The 19,638-nt window shown below is 32.8% G+C and overlaps 3 protein-coding genes and 1 non-coding gene across 5 annotated transcripts in view; 2 read left to right on the top strand and 2 right to left on the bottom strand.

Annotated features, from left to right (window-relative positions):
* The window catches only part of Hs3st-A (Heparan sulfate 3-O sulfotransferase-A), a 130,729-nt gene that overhangs the window by 47,316 nt on the left and 63,775 nt on the right, over positions 1-19,638 (bottom strand). For both annotated transcript variants that reach the window (XM_065363862.1, XM_065363861.1), the window contains one exon: positions 9,893-9,967. The gene's annotated coding sequence lies outside the window, so the exon portion shown is untranslated. The remainder of the gene's footprint in view (positions 1-9,892; positions 9,968-19,638) is intronic.
* LOC135844407 (uncharacterized) lies at positions 3,817-5,020 on the top strand. The gene is made up of 3 exons (XM_065362609.1): positions 3,817-4,057; positions 4,149-4,300; positions 4,373-5,020. Exons 2-3 carry the CDS (start codon positions 4,162-4,164, stop codon positions 4,807-4,809), a joined length of 576 nt encoding a protein of 191 aa, XP_065218681.1. The 5' UTR covers positions 3,817-4,057; positions 4,149-4,161; the 3' UTR covers positions 4,810-5,020.
* sing (MARVEL domain-containing protein sing) lies at positions 6,366-9,600 on the top strand. The gene is made up of 4 exons (XM_065363726.1): positions 6,366-6,900; positions 7,014-7,196; positions 7,312-7,452; positions 9,237-9,600. The coding sequence occupies exons 1-4, from the start codon at positions 6,769-6,771 to the stop codon at positions 9,312-9,314; spliced, it is 534 nt and encodes a 177-aa protein (XP_065219798.1). The 5' UTR covers positions 6,366-6,768; the 3' UTR covers positions 9,315-9,600.
* On the bottom strand, positions 13,917-14,034 carry LOC135846111 (U5 spliceosomal RNA). The gene has a single exon (XR_010558888.1). It is a non-coding gene; the product is annotated as a U5 spliceosomal RNA (small nuclear RNA).

Raw genomic sequence — 19,638 nt, 5'->3', positions numbered from 1 at the left:
GAACCGAGCTTATTTTTATTTTCACTTTTATTCGATTGTTTGTATACTGTTGAAAGTTCTCCTCATCGTCGACGAACGCCCAACTTTTTCCTTCATTTTTTTCATCCCTATTTGCCGAAATCAATGGGTAAAGTTACCTATTCTATTCCACGACGACGTATCCTTACATGTGAGGTAAATTTTCGAAAATTCGTACGTTAAGAAAGTTGAAACATACAAGAGATTTTCATCTGCAAATGAACGACGAGCACGAGCACCAGAGACGTCAGTCGTACGTATAAATACGTATGTATGGGTAAAGTTTAAACCCATCGAATACCGCGTATCTGTGGCTTTTATTCGTTTAAATTCGAATTTGCATCTTTCTCGCAAATTTCATCTCGCTTCTCGAGAGATCTCTAGTCTACCGTGGTACGATAAATTTGAATTCTAATGTCTTATAGATGTGCACGAGTGGTGAGGCCTACTCGTATTCGTATACAACGAATATCTCTGTGTCGTCTTGTTTATCGTCTTATACCTTCGCTGGAATATTATCGTATACTTCATATTTCTTACGTGTCGACGAATTTTACTTAACTTAGCTATTTATTCCGTTTGCTATATTGATGTTTTGCTGATGTGATGCTTTTATATAGGTAGGTAATGTAGGAGTAGAAAGTAGATACGAGTGTGAGAATGATGGCACGTAATCGTTTCATATGCGCTGATAAATATTCCACGAGTGTAGCACACTTTTCAGTTTTGATTTTGATATTGTTGATTCGCATACGGAGGTAAAGTGTGTTTATGGAGGGATTGAATGCGAAGCGAAATGTGGTGAACGAAATTATTTTCAAGGAGAAGAGACTGCTTATTACCGACTCATGGGATTGTTTTTGTTTCGATGCCGAGAAAAGTGGGGTGATGGTGTTTTTTTTTTGCATTTCAAGGATCAATGATGACGACTGTGCTACTTTCCAAAGTTCAGGTTTCCTTAAAATTTATGGGCCCAGCAGAGGTCGCATGGTCTACAATCAATTTGTAGGTGGTATAGCCCCCTAAAAATTTTATGCAGTTCAAGCTTCTTTATAGTATCATCACAACTGAGGCCAGGCTGCCACGCAGACTGACAGATGATTTTGAACAGCAAAGCAGGCACTCAGACAACCTCGAGAGGTCAGATAGGTAGACATGACAACTATGAGGAGCCAGACAGACGGTCAATGACCTTAAGAAGCTAGACAGATGACCTTAGAAAACTATACTCCCAGGTCAATGACCCTGAGAGGCCAGGAAGGCTGAAAAATACCCTTGGGAGCCTAGAGAGGTACCTAGTCAGTGACCTCGAGGGTACAGACACACAGGTTTATGACCTTAATGGGCCCGGCATGAATACAGACGACCTTGAGAGACCAGACAGGTACTCTGACAGCCTCAATAGGCCAGGCAGGAATACAGACGACCCTGAGAGGTCAGGCAACGGGTCAATGACCTTGAGACCCCAGAAAGATAACCTTAGGAAGCTAGACAAGAAAGCCAGTGATCTTGAGAGTCCAGTAATATAGGCCAATGGCTCTGTAAGAGGCCAGACAAGAATGCAGACTATCTTGAGAGGCCAGACCGATAGGTCAATGACCTTACGAAGCCAGACAAGTAGACAACAGACATACAGACAACCTTGGGAACCCATACAGACAGGTCAATGGCCTTAAAAAGCAAGACAAGCAGACAGACAACCTTGGGAAGCCATACTGACGGGTCAATGACCTTAAGAAGGTAGACTGGCAGACAGCCAACTTTGAACAGGCAATTCATCAATGCAAAATTATATTTAACTTTGACTCTTGCTATTCACCAAAATATCATCGAAAATTATTTCACACCTTTACACTTATCATTTTTTGTAGGAAAGTGAAAAATGAGAGAAACTTTTATAGAAACAATCGTATAATGAGGACCCCTAGAAATCACACAAATATACTTAATCGCGTCAACGTTTGCAAGGAGATGCATATTTACTGCACGGAAAACATAAAGAGCATCTCCAAGTATAATTTCACAAGTTGAAGTTCGTTTTTTTATTTTATAGAAAAATTCAAAAATTGCTAATTAGGTACCCGGGGCAAAACTTACAAAATCTTTTCAAAGAGGCATATTTTATGTCATATTTTTCACTTGATTGATGCAAACCAGTTTTAATTTTTGAGCCATTCTACATATACCTTATACAATCCAACTTTAAAATCCGGTTGGTGTCGATGAAGTATCTATGTAGAGGCTCCAGAAGACTTGAAAAATAACTTACACATAGGCCTATATCAAATCAGAGAATCAAAATTGAACAGCGGATAACTTTTTAACGTTCTCTGACCAACTAAGCAACTATATAGGTACTTACAATTAGTATATCGAGGTGTATTCACTTTTTTCACAAGTTTTCAATTTTCTCAAAAGTTGTTTCAACAGACTTTCGATTTCAACAAGGAAAAAAAAAGTTGGCAGCAAAAAAAAACCTAAAACATTGAAACTTGGCCTTCAGATTCCATGAATAAACACTAAACAGCAACAAATGAAAAAACATCATTACCTTAATTACACTATGGAAAGGGCACGTGCAGTGCAGTTTACTTAATGGAAAGTAGATATGTACACATTGCAAACTTATTAGGTACTATTTACCATTTTCTTAGCAGACACAGGCCCAGCTTCGGTTGTAGATAGTATAATTTCTTTTCATGGAAAACTTAATATGCTACTTACCGAACTGAAAACCGCACCACACAAAAAATACTTGAACATTTTAATAAATTATTTCCTTTGAATTTTCATTTTTCATCTCTTTTCAACTGTAATGTGGGTGCTTTTACATCTCTATACTCTACGAGAATTTTTTCCAGCAGTAGCAGTAGGTATTAATATAGTTTAAGTACCTATTAACTTGAGTAAATATGTAGCCTACATATAAGCATTTAAGCTCAAATTAGCGAAAGATTTTCTCTGAAAAAAGTATATCCACGAGGTCAAATTAGAAAAGAAAGAAAAGAAAGTTTTAAGTTGGGCAACTGAACAGATTGAAACAAATTCAATTCAAAAATCGTCGAAAATTCGTATTTTTTAGTTTTACTCTTTTGAAAATTGAGAATGAGGATTTATCCGATTCAATGAAGTTTTTACGAATTACGTAAGGTACATTCAAAATTCAAAATGTTTCATGTTTTGATGTTTCAAATTTTGTGCTCACTCGTCGCCGTCACTCTGCTCGCCCACCAAGATAAACAGATGAACAGATGAACACTGACAATAGTGACAACTGACAATTGACTTATGTAATATTTTTCCCCCCAATTTGCGAGTTTCAGAAGTCAGAAGTGCAACTCCTTACTCCTCAGTCCTCACATACAGCATACTCAATCGTTCAGCCAATTCCAATACTTCATAATTAAAATCAAATCAAATCATCGAACATCGAATAAAAAATTAAATTAATTAAAAATAAAATTCTCATTATTTGATTTTTCGTTACCATCGTTAGCGCTCTTTTCGATGATCAATGTAACTATTTTTATCTTTTTGTATTACAATTTACAGTGTAACCACCAACCAACTCAACCACAATATGTAATAACAAATTTTTTGTTCGGACTCCGGTCCAGTGTTTTCGAAATAAATAACACTTCTGAGATGTTTATGAAAATAATGCGAGATGATTTATTAAAAAAAAATTATTTTCCAACAATTTTCAATTCTAATGTTCTAATCTAAAACTGGTTAGAAGGCGAACACTCATTCCACTCCACAACACTGATTCTGGTAAATTTCCCTCTTGAATTGGCGCCTTTCTTCTTATCAAACACTCAAACTGCAATGCAATTTCGTAGGAATTTTCTCAGATCATTCTGTTTTTGAACCTTTTCTCTTGTACTGACTACTGTCATCTTCCGCAGCTTTTATTTCACGTTTGTATAATCTTCATGTAAAATTATAGACTTCCTCGCATGATTCCAAGTACCTATATTATCATTAATTAATGATCTGTCGTTGTCAAACACTTGGTCTTGGTAACACATCTGAGCCGGTATGTTTCTGACTTTCTGTTTCTCACTACTACTTATTATATCTACTCACTCTAACATGTTTTTCAAACCATTATGATTTCTTCGTTACAGATCGTATATCACAATGAATACCTTAGAACAACGTATCTATGTTCAGATGACCAAATCAACGGCGAAATCATTCGAAAACTTCGTGGACTCGTTGGTGAAACACGACGAAGTAGTCAGCGATGCCGAACTCATCAACACGATGCAACGAATTAGTAAGCAATTCAACTCGATAATTCTTCACTTTAGTACTTCATTCTCAACTAATTCGCAATTTTACCCAACAGCTAAAAAACTACAAACCGTGATGAGCAAATGGGACCGTAAACTCGAAAGAGTAACTCATACCGAAACCAATAATTCATGTTCCTCGTTCAAAGTTCCTGTCCTCACCAATACCGGTAACGGTGGCATCGACGATATCGTTAATTTCAGCAAAGTTAGTCGATGCTCGGTCGGATCTACTACAGAAATCGACCCTAAACCGGGATGTTCGTACAACACCAGTTCAACTGATTATGATCAAGAGAAAAAACTCATGATGGTATTCAAAGATACCGACGAACAGTTGTATCTTGGTGCTGCTGGTTTCTATGTCGAAGGAATTACCGAAGGGTTTTGGAAATGTAACCCCTGTGATGCTAATAATCTGCCGTTGAATAATCTTCTTTCTCATGTTAATGGTAAAGCTCATAAGAAGAAGATTAACTTTAAAGGTGTCTAATATAATTAGATATCTTTCAGTCATTTTTTTTAAAAATCTATTCGTACCTACGTTGATACGGTCGTTACTATACTAATGTTACTAAGATTTCGTTCGATTCTCATATTACGGTTCGTTCTACCTTTTTCCCTATATTTTAGTTTTTTTTTTAAAGTACTGTTTTTTTTAATTTGTTTATTTTGAAAAATTATAATATTCTATCGAGTAATGATACGGTTTTGTTTCTTTATACATTAACAGATTCATCTGGGACGCAGACGTGAAATTTATAGCTAGGGATTCTCGTGACTGGCGTTCGGTTATAAGAAATTCGAAACTTAATTAATGGGTTAGCTAGCGTGTATCGAAAGACGTCTTTGGAAACAAGAAAGGAAAAAAAACACGCTGACGTGATTCGATATATTCAATTTTTAATGGCAATAATAAGTCAATTTTGCCAAGTACGTAGCTGATAATCGAACTCGGTACTGTAATAAGTTACTACTCTGGCCAATTTTTTATTCTTTATGCGATTCAGTGTATATCGTGAAGAAGATACGAGGGTGAAAAAAGGTAAGGCAATTTAGAGCCTAGCGTGTCATTGATGATAGCGTGTTAGCGATTAAAAAAAAGTTCAGTTCGAGGGTTATTTTCTGCACCGTCTCGCTCTAACGTACGGTATCGTTTAGCTTGTTATTTACATGCTACGCACGTCCGCCATGATGCGCTCGGTTTTGATTGTTGGCACGTATTTTACACGCCGGATCAGTCGATTAAAAAATGAAGAAAAACTACGAACGAATAGATTTCCATATGCATTCAACAAATGTCTGCCAAAGAGAGCGAGCTGTTTGTGTACGACGCCGACGAGTAAATCAGCGTAAAAAGGCAATACACCAACGCGAGGTGGCGACTTTACATTTTTTTGAACTCGACGAACGCGAATATTGTACTAGTTACTTATTCGGCATTAAAATTCAAAAAGGTTCTTTACAATAGTTTTCATTAAGTGCCAACTAGAATATACACAAAGACTTAATTACCGCAAAGGGTGCAACCGTTAATATGTAAATTCTTCTTCGGTTAGTCTTTTGTCGGCGTTGGAAATTTTCTTTAACCCGGTGAAAACCTCTATACGTAACAAAAGCTCCGCAGCTTTGTCTTCTTTTCTTTCTGGTGTTTTTTTTTTTATAGCGCCGTTAAACGAGGAAAAAATTATATCGAATTCGAACAACCGACGTTATATTGAAAGCTACCACCTCGCAGCCAGTCCAATCTTTTGTCTTTGAAATTTCAAACTTTTTCGCGAGCTCGTATTTCTTCGATGTTTCTTCGTCGCAATATAAGGAGAAGGAAAAAAGCTAAAGAGCTTGCATTTGCTCGAGGTTTTCGAGCCGGAGCCATTCTCTCATGCGAAAACGCCGTACTTCAACGCTACGGTATTTTCTGTCAGCTATGGAAATATTTTCTTTTCCATATAAACGTTCGTGTGTGTTGTTTTTGCCTGCTGTGCTGTGTGCTATGTACCGTAGATGGAGGTGCCCCCTACACATAAATGTAGTGGAAGTAGGTATGGTACGACAACATAACCTACAGAGTAATAGCATGCGAAGTATAGAACTTACTCGCGGAATTGAAATGAAAAAAAAATACGACGAGATGTACTTTTACCATATACGTAAAGTTTTTAAAAAATTTTTACTCGTCTATAAAGAGATTAAAGATTGCTGCAAGGTAGATACATATATACCTAGAGAGAGACTAGAGAGATGCCAACAAATTCTATATACGTATTAGACGGATACGGAAGTTCAACGTCGAGGGAGACATTCACATTTCGCCGGTTTAAAAATAACCACCCACGAGTATCACAAAAATGCTTCCTCTTTTGTTTATTTTATTGCGAGCTTGGAAGTTTAATTGGTGCAACTTTATGTGTTGGAGCTATTTTGTCTCTCCGTTTCGTCCTGCTATAGTAAAATGCTCAGGAATCAAATGATACCTGTTGTGATACCATCTCGAGCTAAATTACCGTTATGTTCGTGTTGCGGATTTAATTTAAATTTCGCTTATCTAAAGTCGTACGCCGGATTACTTAAGATTTTACAATTGGTAATTATACGTTTTTGTGTTATTATTGTTGTAGATGGTGCAATAAGTTGAGCTTTTTTGCTTCTATTAAAGCTAGGTAGGTACTCCGTTATAATGAATTTATTTTCATACAGATTATAGCCGGCCTTTGTAAAAGCTTATTGATGAATTTCGGATTGAAATACGCCTCGTTGATTGGATTCTCGTACGATGCATTTTTAACCACTATATCGGGGTCGGTGATTACAACCACTGTTTTACTTCTAACTTATATTTGGTCGGAAAATTCCATGCGATTGGTTCGGTCTTCGTTATTGGTAATTGGTTTTTTTTTCTATCATTATTACCTATTTAATTCTTTATTTTTAGAAGATGAGCAATTTGGCCTTTGGAAAATAAAATGAGTTACATTGCTACAATTTGTTTTTGCAGGAAGTGTTTTTCAATGGCAGCACTTGCTTAAATTTCATCGGTTCGTGTAGCTGGTTATTGTTAACTATTCACACCTTCTTGTATCCAGATTTTTTAGCAATACCATTTTTCTTCATTTATCCAATCATGGTAGCTGTAAATGTGAGTAAATATGGGTAAATTTCTACTCTTTTTTTTTAGGAAATGAAAAGTAGCAACATTTTAAAAAATTTTGCACAAGTTCCAAATCGAAGTGCAAAAAATTGATTCACTATGTTAGGGGGGAGGAAGGCTCAAAAAGACCTAAAAATTGTTTATAAAATGTACATGATAACGATAGACTATTTTTCTAAAACGATTAGGTACCTGGTACCTCTACCTCTACCTATAAAGAACTTGTGACAGAAAAAAACAGCTAGATAATGTTTTTATGTTGGTATCTTTGTTAATATTTGAATAACGTGAAATTTTTTTAAAATATCAAAATTCAAAACATCAAGTTATTCAATGAAAAAACTGAAAAAATGTAAAAAAATACGATAAAAATTGAAAAACATTTTTTGGGTGTATAGAAACAAATAAAATATCATGAAAAAAGTTGATAGGTGTCAATTTTTCTAAATAACTAAATTATTCATTAAAAAATCTGAACTTATTCAGGGTGGTTATTACATGAAAAATTACGTCTTCAGAAATTGAAGCATTAATTCATACACATTATTTGAGAAAATTGAAAAAAAATGTCATGAATTTTTTTTTCAATTTAAAAATACAGGAAAAGCGAGAGATTTTTTGAAATGATAAAAATAACAATATTAATCAATCATAATCGAGTACAAACATATTGAGTAATGTTCTGGTTATGAAATAAAAACTTGAAAATTATTTCTAGCAAGAAAAAATTCAATGTCAGAAGTAAAAGAATTTTCGCGATGCTTGGAAAAGCAGAACAAAAAACAAAAATAAAAAAAGCCCATAGAAATTTGAAAAAAAAATATACATAGCTAAAGCACCCAAAAACAGATATTCTGGTGCTTGAAACCTTATTATAAATATTTTCTGACGTGATAAAAATTGATCAGCGAGTTTTTTTTATAGTTGATCAATCATAAGCGTAAAAGAACATTTTTTTAAAACAAAAAATTTAAAAAAAACATCTTTTTTAATTTAAAAAAAATTTAGTACCTAATCATTTCATCAGTTAAAATAAAACTGTTATTTCGTAGAAATATCAGAAATGAAAGCATTTTGTGATACATTGGGACCAAAAAACTGGTGAAAATTGAGAAATACGAAAAACGTATCATCTTTTAGACAATATATATTTTTAAACGTAGGTAGTGAAAATTGTAAGTAAGTACGTATATTAGATAACGACTTTTTTGATGCACTAATGACAAAAATGATGAATAAAAAAAGTTTTTTTTTAAAATTTTATTTATGAATTTTTATAGAAAAAAAAAGAAAATAATTAAATCAGACAAGACAACACTGAAACGTAATTTCTGATCTTCAAAAAAATCAACAATTTAAAAAAAATTAAAATCGGGAAACCACTAATAATTTTTTGTGTTTTAAAAAATGTCAAAATTTTGAAGAATTTTCATGGCATCATAATTTTTAAACAGGAGCGAAAGCATTAATGCTGCAACGTTTTCAAGCAACCCCCCTCTTCTCCCACTTTCAAAAAAAAAATTGAAAAATTCCTTGTAAGTATACCTAAATCCTCTCAATGAAAGAAATTGATCGAATTCTGTACTCAAGTCAAAATCTAGGACTGATAAGAAGGAATTCAAATTCATCTTTCTTTTTATTGGACGAACGTCAAACATTGATGGAAAGAATGTAGTTAAAGTCGAGGACCATTTAACTTGATACATTTTTAAAAATTAGATAAGTAAGCAGTACTTGATGAGTTTTTTTTTTTTTTTTTTTTTTTTTTGCAGATTTTAGGATTCCTACTCAGCTTGATCTACGGTATAGATTGCTACTTAGCATACAAATACTACAAAGGATACCGATGATAACCTTGGAACCGAGTATAATGAAAGATTAATACTGGAACAATCTCAACTTATATGTACATAGAACTACCTCATTTATAAAATTTTCAATAAACTTTTCCACTTTGGTAAACTTTATACTCTCATTGTACAGTCAAAGTTTTAGTAAAAGTGGCGCACACTGTAAAATGTATATCGTATATCGTATACCTACCTACGATATTAAAAAAAAAGGTATACAATTACATAACACCCACGCCTGCCTTTACCACACTCGCACTCGTACGCGAATTAATTATGCACATTAATTTCGTAATGCTACACCATAAAAGTGGTTTCGTATTTCATAAATTTTAAATAAACCAACGCAGCAGAAGGGCCGATGCGGGGTAGCTGCAAAAGCACGTTAGCTAAGCCTACATAGTACTACGATATAGTGATTTCTGCTTCTATGTAGTAAGAAGCCACCTATTGCACATCGTGTTTATAATTTATTTTATAATCACTTCGGCGAGGAAATGAGAGAAATTTTCAATTTTGCTTGATTAATGGTGACTTGGGCTAAGGTAAGGTAGGTAATTAAAACGTGGAAAACTTACCGAAAGTGTTAGTATGGAAAAAAGGTTCACATTTGACTCGTCGTCGCGGCGTTTTGTCCGATAAGTGTGTGGAATCTGGAAAAATAAAAAAATAAAAAAAAAATTAGTACCCGAGTACTCTAATAATTAATTTTATTCGAGTCAAATATTACGGCTGTATGATATAATATTTATTTATTTTTAAACCTAAAATCAATCCACGATGAAAAACGAAAGCAATTCAAGCACAACCGAGAAACTTAATAAACTTTTTATCCTTATTCGATAACCATCTGTAGTATGAAAAAAGCGCAATCATCAAGATTCGAGGGAAAAAAATTCTAACATAAACACTCGACATGATAAAGAAAAACAATTTATACACCTGGAAGTGGATTTTCTTCAAGAGGTAAACGTACCCTCTTAAATGACAAATACAATTTATTCTCACATTTCGTGATAATCATTGAACATTGATTTTTACTCCTTTTTTTTTCAAATCGTCGAACGAAATTTCGATTAATCATCCAATCGAACGCAACAATTAAACATTTGTTGCGTGAAACTTTCTCATCTTGGTATCTTACCTACTTTATCGCTATACGCAAGGTCGTAATCGAAAAGTAAACTTTTGGATAACACGAGTATCTACCTGCTACCTACACGAAGGTGTAATTTTGTCGTTGCCACATAAATCCTCAAAGTTTGACACTTTGGACACCTTAGTAAGATAAATTATTCCCATTTACCGACAATAATATACCTATACCTATCTTGTACCTACACAAATCAAAGCCATCGATACAGGTATTGATTTTATAAATGGGTGGGCTGGGTGCCTATTTTTTTTATTATTCATCGAATTTTGGTTAAAGTGTATCGTGTGTGTGTGTGATTCAGTGTCTGTCTAATACGTCTTCTGACCGCATCACATGTGTAGGTCTTTGTACGAAGTGTAGGTAGGTAGTTATCGAGATGAATGAGAATACATTACTATGTTCAAAAGCTCGCCCTAAAAGTATCAGTTTATTTTTGCTGAGGTGTTTAGTTTCTGCCTATTGACCGAAGGCAGTTCTACTCAGACATGTGATGAATTTCACATCGTGGCCACTTGGCCAGCCTCGTATTGTATTGAAATATCGAATTTCAATAATGCATACGAGGCACACACAACACACATCTATAAAAATGAGAAGACGTGTAGGTATTTGGTAACCGATTTCATTTGCATGAATTATCGCACGTGTTTCAGATTAGCAGATATTATTGATGAAATAATTTATCAAGCGAGGCTCGCGAGGGTTAAAAAATTAGAGATATTATCTTGGTCAATTAAAAAATTAATCAGTGTGATTAATAATCAGTTATCAATAAGTACCAAAATTTCAGCTACTCAAATTCATTTTTTGATTTTTGATAATAGGTATCGTCAGGCCTTTTCTTTTGTATTATCTTCCTGGGGGGGGGGTCGCTAAATTGAAGTTTCAAGTCCTTAATTTTTATCTCCCCCCCCCCCCGCCCCTGTGTTTTGAGAATAAAATCAAAGTAAGAACCTAAATTACTTTCATTTTAATTTAAGTGCAAGGTAAGTACTAAGGTAGGGTATACAAACTCGAATGCTAAATTTTAGATTCGGAACAATTTCCAAATTTTCATCAAATTTTCGTCGTAAATCTGATCACATTTTCGCACTTTACTATTCTGATCCGTGGCTAAATGATATCAACTTTTTACTGATGGAACACTATCAATTCAAAATTGAGGGAGCTGAGAATGATTTTACATTCCACACGAATAATTGTAAATCCAGAAATTGTTTCTCAAATTCTCTTGATTTAGGTGTTATGATATTTATGATATTTTCAAGTGATTTGGGAATTTTTTGGTCACTAGATAGACATTTGTAAACCAGATTTTTCATTTTGAAAAAAATTCTGCATTTTACTAGGAGTACCTTGTACATTAACTAAATTGAAAATGAAAGTATTTCTAGCTTCTTCAATTTCTGTAATAGTCAAAAAATTGATATCACATTTCTTGTTTGTTTCAACTTGAGGAAGCAAACGATTTCATTACTTTTTTGAAAGTAGAAAAACTTTTGCATTTTGTGGGTTCAAATTATTCGCATGTCTTGGCCTGAGAGGATTTCATTCGGCTTGACTGAAAAAAGCGCCCCGCTGAGGCCCTGTAAGTTCAAAAATTATGGTTCGTCTTTCAACTTTTCAAAATTTGATAAAATCTACATACGAGTAGGATGATTTTTCAAACTGAGAATTATGTTCTTGAGCGATAACATGTTTAGGAAAGATATAGGTACATTACGTCATTTTGAATTTTTCTAAAATAAAAAATTTTGATCACTTTTTTTCCTCTTCTGTTCCATAATTCAAAAATTTCAATTGTGGCAACCTTAATAGATTTTGTATTTGGATAATTTTGACTTGAAAAAAAATTCAAGGCTTATTTTTTGAAAAAGTTACCAAAAAGCTTTGTGTAAATTCTGAAATTTATTTGATAATTTCGTAGTTTAAAGGTCCTGGAAGCTACAAAATTCATTACAAGCTTCGAAATCATTTATCAGTTTTATGGTCCGGAGGTCCTTCAAATCCCTAAATTTATTTGAAAATTTTGCAGGTGCTGACAAACCCTAAAATTATCTTTCAATAATTTTGTAATTTAGAGCTCCTGTGAATTCCAAAATTCAGTTGAAAATTTTTTAATTTGAAAGTCCTACAAACCCCAAAAATTAATTTCAAAATTCTGCAGTTTAGAGCGCCTGAAGACTGATTTTGGTCAAATTATCTTTCGGTTTTGTAATTTTGTGCTTCTGATAATTCTGAAATTTATTTTAATAAGGTAATTTCGTAGTTTGGAGGTTTCTCGAACTCTCAAATATATTTGCAAAATTTTGCAGTTTGGGGCACCTGTAATTACAATAATTCCAAAACTCATTCAAAAATTTTGTAGTCTGAAAGGTACAGCGGACTGGAAAATTTATTTGAAAATTCTGAAATTTAATATTCTCGCAGACATAAAAAATTACTTGAAAATTTTGTAATTTGGAGCATTCGCAAACTCCAAAATTTAATTGAAAATTTATTGCTGTTTGGAAAACCTACTTTAAAATTCCGCAGTTCAAAGCTCCTGCGAACTTCAAAATTTATGGGAAAATTTTCTTATACTTTGTACATATGTACATATGTCTCAAAAACTTTGATTTTATCTTTCAATTTTGTAATTAGGAGCTTGTGCGAATTCCAAAATTCATGTGAAAATTTTGTAGTTTGGAGGTCTTGCGAATTCTGATAGATATTTATATTTGAAAAATTTGTGATTTTGGAGTTCCCTAAAATTCCAAAATTCATTTGAAAATTTTGTACTTTGGAGCTCCTGCGAATTCTGATATTTTTTTGAAAATTTTGTAATTTTGGAGCTCTTTCAAATTCCAAAATTTATTTGAAAATTTTATAGGTAGTTTGGAAATCCTGCTAACTCTATAATTTATTTGAAAATTTTAACGTAGCTTGGTGCTCCTGCAAGCTAGGTTCTGCAAACTCTAAAATTCAATTGAAAATTTTGTGGTCATGCGAACTCTATAATTTATTTAAAAATTTTGTAGCTTGGAGCACCTGCAAACTCTGAAATTGTCTCTCTGTTTTGTAATTTGAAGCTCCTGATGATTCTGAAATTTATTTGAAAATTTTGTTTTGTAGTTTGGAGTGCTCGTGAGCTATAAAATTATTTTAAAATTTCGAGGTCGAAGCTCCTGCAAAGTGCCAACTTCAAAATTCACTCGAAAAAAAAATTCCCACAAATTCTGAAATCATCTTTCACAGTTACACGCAATGAACTATGCATTACTTTACTCACAGGTGGCAGTGAAGTTGCAACTTCTCTCCAATTGCATATGAGATTGCAGTTGCACTCATGCGATGAGACGTCTGCAGTAATAAAGACTTCATGTCATGCATTCATGAAACTTCAACATGCAATGCAAGAGATCAAAGATGGAACAAAAGTGAAGAAAGATGTGTGATAAATAATAAGCCTCGACGAAGTCAAGGCGTCCAAAAATTGGTTTGAATGCTCGTAAATGTCCCCCTCCACGGAAATCTTTAGTAAAAGGCGAAAGATTTATTCGTACTGAAGGGAGACCAGAGCTTGACTACCATGAAGCGGGTTTCAGCTTATATACTACTCGATGCAACATCTTATCTAAGAGTAGCAACTCGTAGTAGTTTATCAGCTGGCCAGGTGGCTTTGGTTGGGAATGTTGCGATACGGGATACAAGTATGGCAGGCTACGTCATTCACATGCGAGTCTCACGCACATACGATGGATGGATTGCATTGCATGCAACCGTCAATGCTTTCTGCAGCGTTGCTGCAATAACTCTGCATTCATTCATTACTTTTTTTGTTAGACTTTGATGCAGCGTCCAGAGTAACGTTATAGAAATTCAAAAAAAGCAATTAATTAATGGACCTATTGAAACTTTAAGATCAAATAAGTAAGACCATATCGAATTTCTAAATGATACTGCAAAAATCTTTTAAAGAATCCAAATTCGAGGAGAACATTTTAGATAAATCTTCCTTCTAAATTTTTCAAATCAGGAAAAAAGCACTAGTAGAGTCTCAACTGCAATTTCAAACGAATTGTAAAAATATATCACTGGTGTAGACCTACATTTGCAAAAAAAAAATTCCAAAATTCGCCCAAATTGAAAAAGAAAATGACAGCAACATTATTAATTTAAAAATCACGTAACACCGCAATCCGAAATATTTTTTTAATGGAGGAAAAAAAATTCAGCGCTCGTCTACCATCTTTTCATGTACCCTTCGCCTAAAAATATGGCAGACTTTTGAAAAAAGAGAAAAGAACCCTTCAGAAAATATTTGGTGTGAATGAATACGACGATGAATTAAAGTTGAAATCTTAACGTGTTGACAAAACGTAAACCACGTCTGATCTATATTTTAAAAGTCGAGCACGTCTCAGCGGAATATTTTTTACCCAAATAAACCGAAGCTTCCATAATGTTAATATTTTTCACGTACAAAATAAACAACTTAAAAAAATAACTTGTCAGATATTTTTTTCCTCCACCAAGAAAATAATAAATTAAAGATATTACATTTTTACGTCGAGGGTGAGACGAGAGAATAAAAAAAAAAAAAAAATAGAAAAAAAGAAACAAAACGAACACTGAATACAAAATAAAAACACCGAAAAAAAAAACATTCAAAATGTAGAACATAGTAAATAAATAAAAAATGAGAATGCTACAGGAAACGAAATGAAAAAAAATCATTCTAGAATATGAATATAGAAAAAAAAGCACTATATACGAATAAATAAAAGAATGATAAAATACGAGATACTGCGCGCATTTTACGTTAAAATGTGGTTTCCTTCATTTGCATAAACAAATCATAATTTCGTATTCCGTACGGATGTAATTTTTTTTTCAGCATAAAAAAAACAAATACCAACTAAGATATTTGCTAATTTTTAAACAAATTTAAAACACCCTAGTTCCATTCAGATTCCACCATATGATCTTAACGTATACCCACCCAGAGACCTACCTACGTGAAATTATTTCTAATTTGAATAATATTCGCGAAATCAAACTAAATTAAAAGTCGACACGCGATTTTCTCTTAGAAAGAAAATAAGAACACGTAGGGAAAAAATTCTTTTCGAAATATTCAAAGAGAAAAAATGAGCGACGACATTGAAAAAAAATTGTCATAAAATTTTATCGTAAAATATTTGAAATTGAAGTTGATGGGGAGAAAAATATGAAAACTTTCATCACGAATGAAATTTTACTATATAGTCGCCCTATATATTCGTACCCTTGAACTTAGCACTAGTTTTCTTCTAAATTTAGTTCTTCTAGGTACCTAATAAAAATAATCAATTTTTTATTATTATTGGTACGTATAATAAAATGGGCGATTTTGTAATGTTTTATGCCATTTTTTTCGCATCAACTACGTTGTTATTCTTAAAAGCATCGAGCACGTTGAATTATTTATGTTGTTTGCTTTAACCTTATATAGCTTTTTACTGGCACAGGTAAACTGCCCGGAGATAATATTTCCATCGAATGTGACTTTTTTTCTCATATTTTTTACGCGAATAGTTAGCATTTTTATAACCTGGCAAATGCGTGCATATTTTACCAGGTCGACGGTTTGAAAAAAAAAAGCTCTTTGAAAGGCCAAAAAAATTACATATTTAAATCATAGATAGTTTACTCGCCCCGTATATGATCAGTTATAAAAAATATGTTAACCTTTTTCAATTCATGGAATATACGGATTATGGTCTTCGCAGGTAGGTGATATAATAAAAGTGACACGCACGCGAATACACCTACTATGCCATACATTGTATAAGCAAAGTATGTACTTTTCTCTTTTGCCAGCATTTCGTGACATAAGGTTTTGCTTTATGCATATGTTAGTTTTCCCCCATTTGGCAATAATTCGATGAAAGTTCGAATAAAAAATGTATATAATTTTTTTTCTTGCTTGAAAAATTTCAAACTTGGTTTATTTGTTGGTAAAAAAAAATCGTGTTGTGACACTTATAAACGCACAAAATAACAGGTAACTATAAATTAGACTTTCAAGGACTAACTGTAACTATATTTACCTACATTTTTATCTTCATTTTGGTATTCGAGTAGTCAATAAGCAAAAGGGGAAGGGAGACTATTTTTGAGCGCATAAACGGGTTTCCATTTGCACCTGGGGGGGGGGGGGTAGTGTTTACCTCAATTACCTCCCAAAATTTGTTTTTCAGGTAAGAAATTTGGTACGAAGGCAGAAGCACATACTAAATGTCAATGCAAAGTCCCTGTTTCTCGTTTTTTTTTACCTCAACAACGAGCTTGGAATTTACTTTGAAAAATTGAAATCTGTGATTAAATTTTTATGGAGTTTGTCCCAAAATTTTAACTCATTTTAATAGGTCATATGACACATTTTTTTTTTCAGAAATCCCAAAAACTATGACTGAATTTTAGGCTCAAAATTCTTCAAACTGCTCAAAAAAAAATTTTAATTGCAATTTGTGATTTTCTTTCCAAAATTTGACCACACTTTAACAATAATTATGACCCAATTTTGGACTTAAAATTCTTCAGAAATTACTCAAAAAAATGTTGATTGAAGAGTAGGTATAATTTTTTCCCAACTCATTTTAATCAGTTGCATTGAATTTTTTCAAAAATCTCAATGACCCAATTTCGGGCTCAAAATGTTTTAGAAATGTACGTTTCAATAGAAATTTCTAATTTTTTCCCATGATTTTAACCTGTACTTTGATCGATCATACAACATTTTTCAGCAATTCTAAAAATCATTACTCAATTTTTAGCTTAAAATTATTTTGAAATTCTCAAAAAAAGTTGTACTTGATAGAAATTTTTCAACTTTCTGAACATTTTATACCACTTTGATAAATCGCATGACAACTTTTTCAAAAATTCTAAAAATGATGACTCAATTTTCGGCTTAAAATTCTTAAGAAATGCTTCAAAAAAACATCAGGAAGAATTTCTGATTTTCTTTCAAAAAAAATCCCTAAAATTATGACTCAATTTTAAACTCGAAATTTACAATAAATGATCAAATAAGGTTTTAATGGATATTTCTTATTTTCCTCCCAACATTATCAGTTACATCGCTTTTTATCAGAAATACTAAAAATCATCACAAAATTTTGGGCTTAAAATTCTTTAATGTTCAAGAACGTTTTAATAGAAATTTTTCACTTCCTTCTAAAATTTTCACTCATTTTAATAAGCTGTGTGACACTTTTTCTGTAACTCCAAAAATCGTGATCCAGTTTTGGGTTTAAAATTCTTTAGAAATGCCAAAAAAAAATTTACCCAACTTTTCGTATTTTCTCCTAAAATCTTATAACTCATTTTGATAGGTTGCATGGCACTTTTTCAAAATTCCTGAAAATCATGACTTAATAAAATTTTGAGCTCAAAATTCTTGAAAAATACTTTTAAAAAATTTCAACAGGAGTTTCTGATTTTTCTCTCGGAATTTTACCTACGAGTATTTTTATGGATTGCTTGGCACTTTTTCGAAAATTCCAAAAATCACGATCCAATTTTGAGGTCAAAATTCTTAGAAAATGCTCAAAAAAAAGTTTTACCCAACAGATAGGTATTTCAGATTTTCTCCTGAAATTTTAACTCATTTTGATAGGTTGCATGGCACTTTTCCAAAATTCCTGAAAATCATGACTTAGTTGATTTTGAGCACTAACTCTTAATAAACTTTTACAGGAGTTTCTGATTTCCTCCTAAAATTTTAACATAGTCTGATAAATCATAATGAACTTTTTCAAAAATTCCAAAAATCATGACCCAATTTTGATCTCAGAATTCTTCAAAAATTCTCAAAAAAAAATTTCTCTTGAAATTTTAATTTATTTTAAATAGGTAGCATGGTTTTTTTTCAAAATTTCTGAAAATCATGACTCAATTTTGAACTCAAAATTCCTCAACAAAAACACAGCTCCATCGTAATATTTAAAATTCTCGCGATGTAGGGAAATTTTAACCCATTTTAATAGGTCGTAAGGTCACTTTCATTTTTAGTTGATTCAAAATCCCCCTTTCACTTACTATACATGGAGGCTCCAGAATGATTCAAACTTTTTTTTAGGTATTCAGACCAAGAATTTTTGAATTGGACTTTGCGAAAGATCGTAAAAAGTGAATTTTTAGAGGCTGATATCAATTTTCATTGTTTTGGAATGTAAATTATCCCAAAAAACCGCAAAATGACATCGCTGGGCCTCAAACATCACCCTAATGTTTTCTCCTTCTCTCCATTTCCTCCTCTGAATGGATTTTTTACATCTACCTGTTGCTTTGGACTCTTTAGCATTCCTGCAGAGTAAAGAGTACGATTTTTCCCAAGTCCATCCAGCTGTAAAAATCAAAAAATTGATGGAACGAATGTTGGAAATTGATAGAGGGGCTAGAAAAGTAATTAAAAACTATACGCATTGAATAGGAGAAAAAGTTGATTATTCGGATTTCATAATGGTTAGTCTATGTTTGAGATATTTTCACCTATATACCTATTTTCAAGGTTTCGGGATTTTCAATCGAAAGCAAAAAGTTGAGGATCTAGCTAAGTCATGTCTGTGAATTTTCTTTTGTAAGTTTTTACATTTTAAATTGATATTTTTAAGGAGGAGGGGGGTAGGTGATGAAGGAGAAAATAAGGGAGGGAGGAAAAAATAAGAGATAGAGTTTTAAAATATTTTGGAAACATTTCAAAAAAAAAAAAAAAAATTTCAGATTCAATTACAAAGAGTGCAAAATCCTCGCAACTGGATGATCTGGCAACACTGATTACAAAACAGGTATGTAATTCAGACACTCAATTCGAGCATTTTTTTCACTCAAGAAGTAAAACCAAAAAAAAAAAAGGTAAAAAATAAGGCAAGCTAAGCTGTACGTATAGTACGTACCTTGGCTGAATGAAATCGCAAAACTGCGGTGAAACTACTCGCGAAAAATATATGTAAATTGGTTATATAGGGTAGTTTTCTATGCAGCAAACCCGGAGTTACTTTTTTCTGTGGCTTTTATAGCGAAATTATAATCATAAATTTCGCATAAGTTGACTAGTTTCATTGCTCGACTCGAATAAAAGAATTTACGAGCTTATTGTTGCCAAAATGTAATGCATTTTTTTCAATACCCATGCTATTC

This window comes from Planococcus citri, chromosome 4 (genome assembly GCF_950023065.1).
Source record: "Planococcus citri chromosome 4, ihPlaCitr1.1, whole genome shotgun sequence".
Lineage (NCBI taxonomy): Eukaryota > Metazoa > Arthropoda > Insecta > Hemiptera > Pseudococcidae > Planococcus > Planococcus citri.
This window is presented reverse-complemented; position numbering and strand designations above follow the sequence as displayed.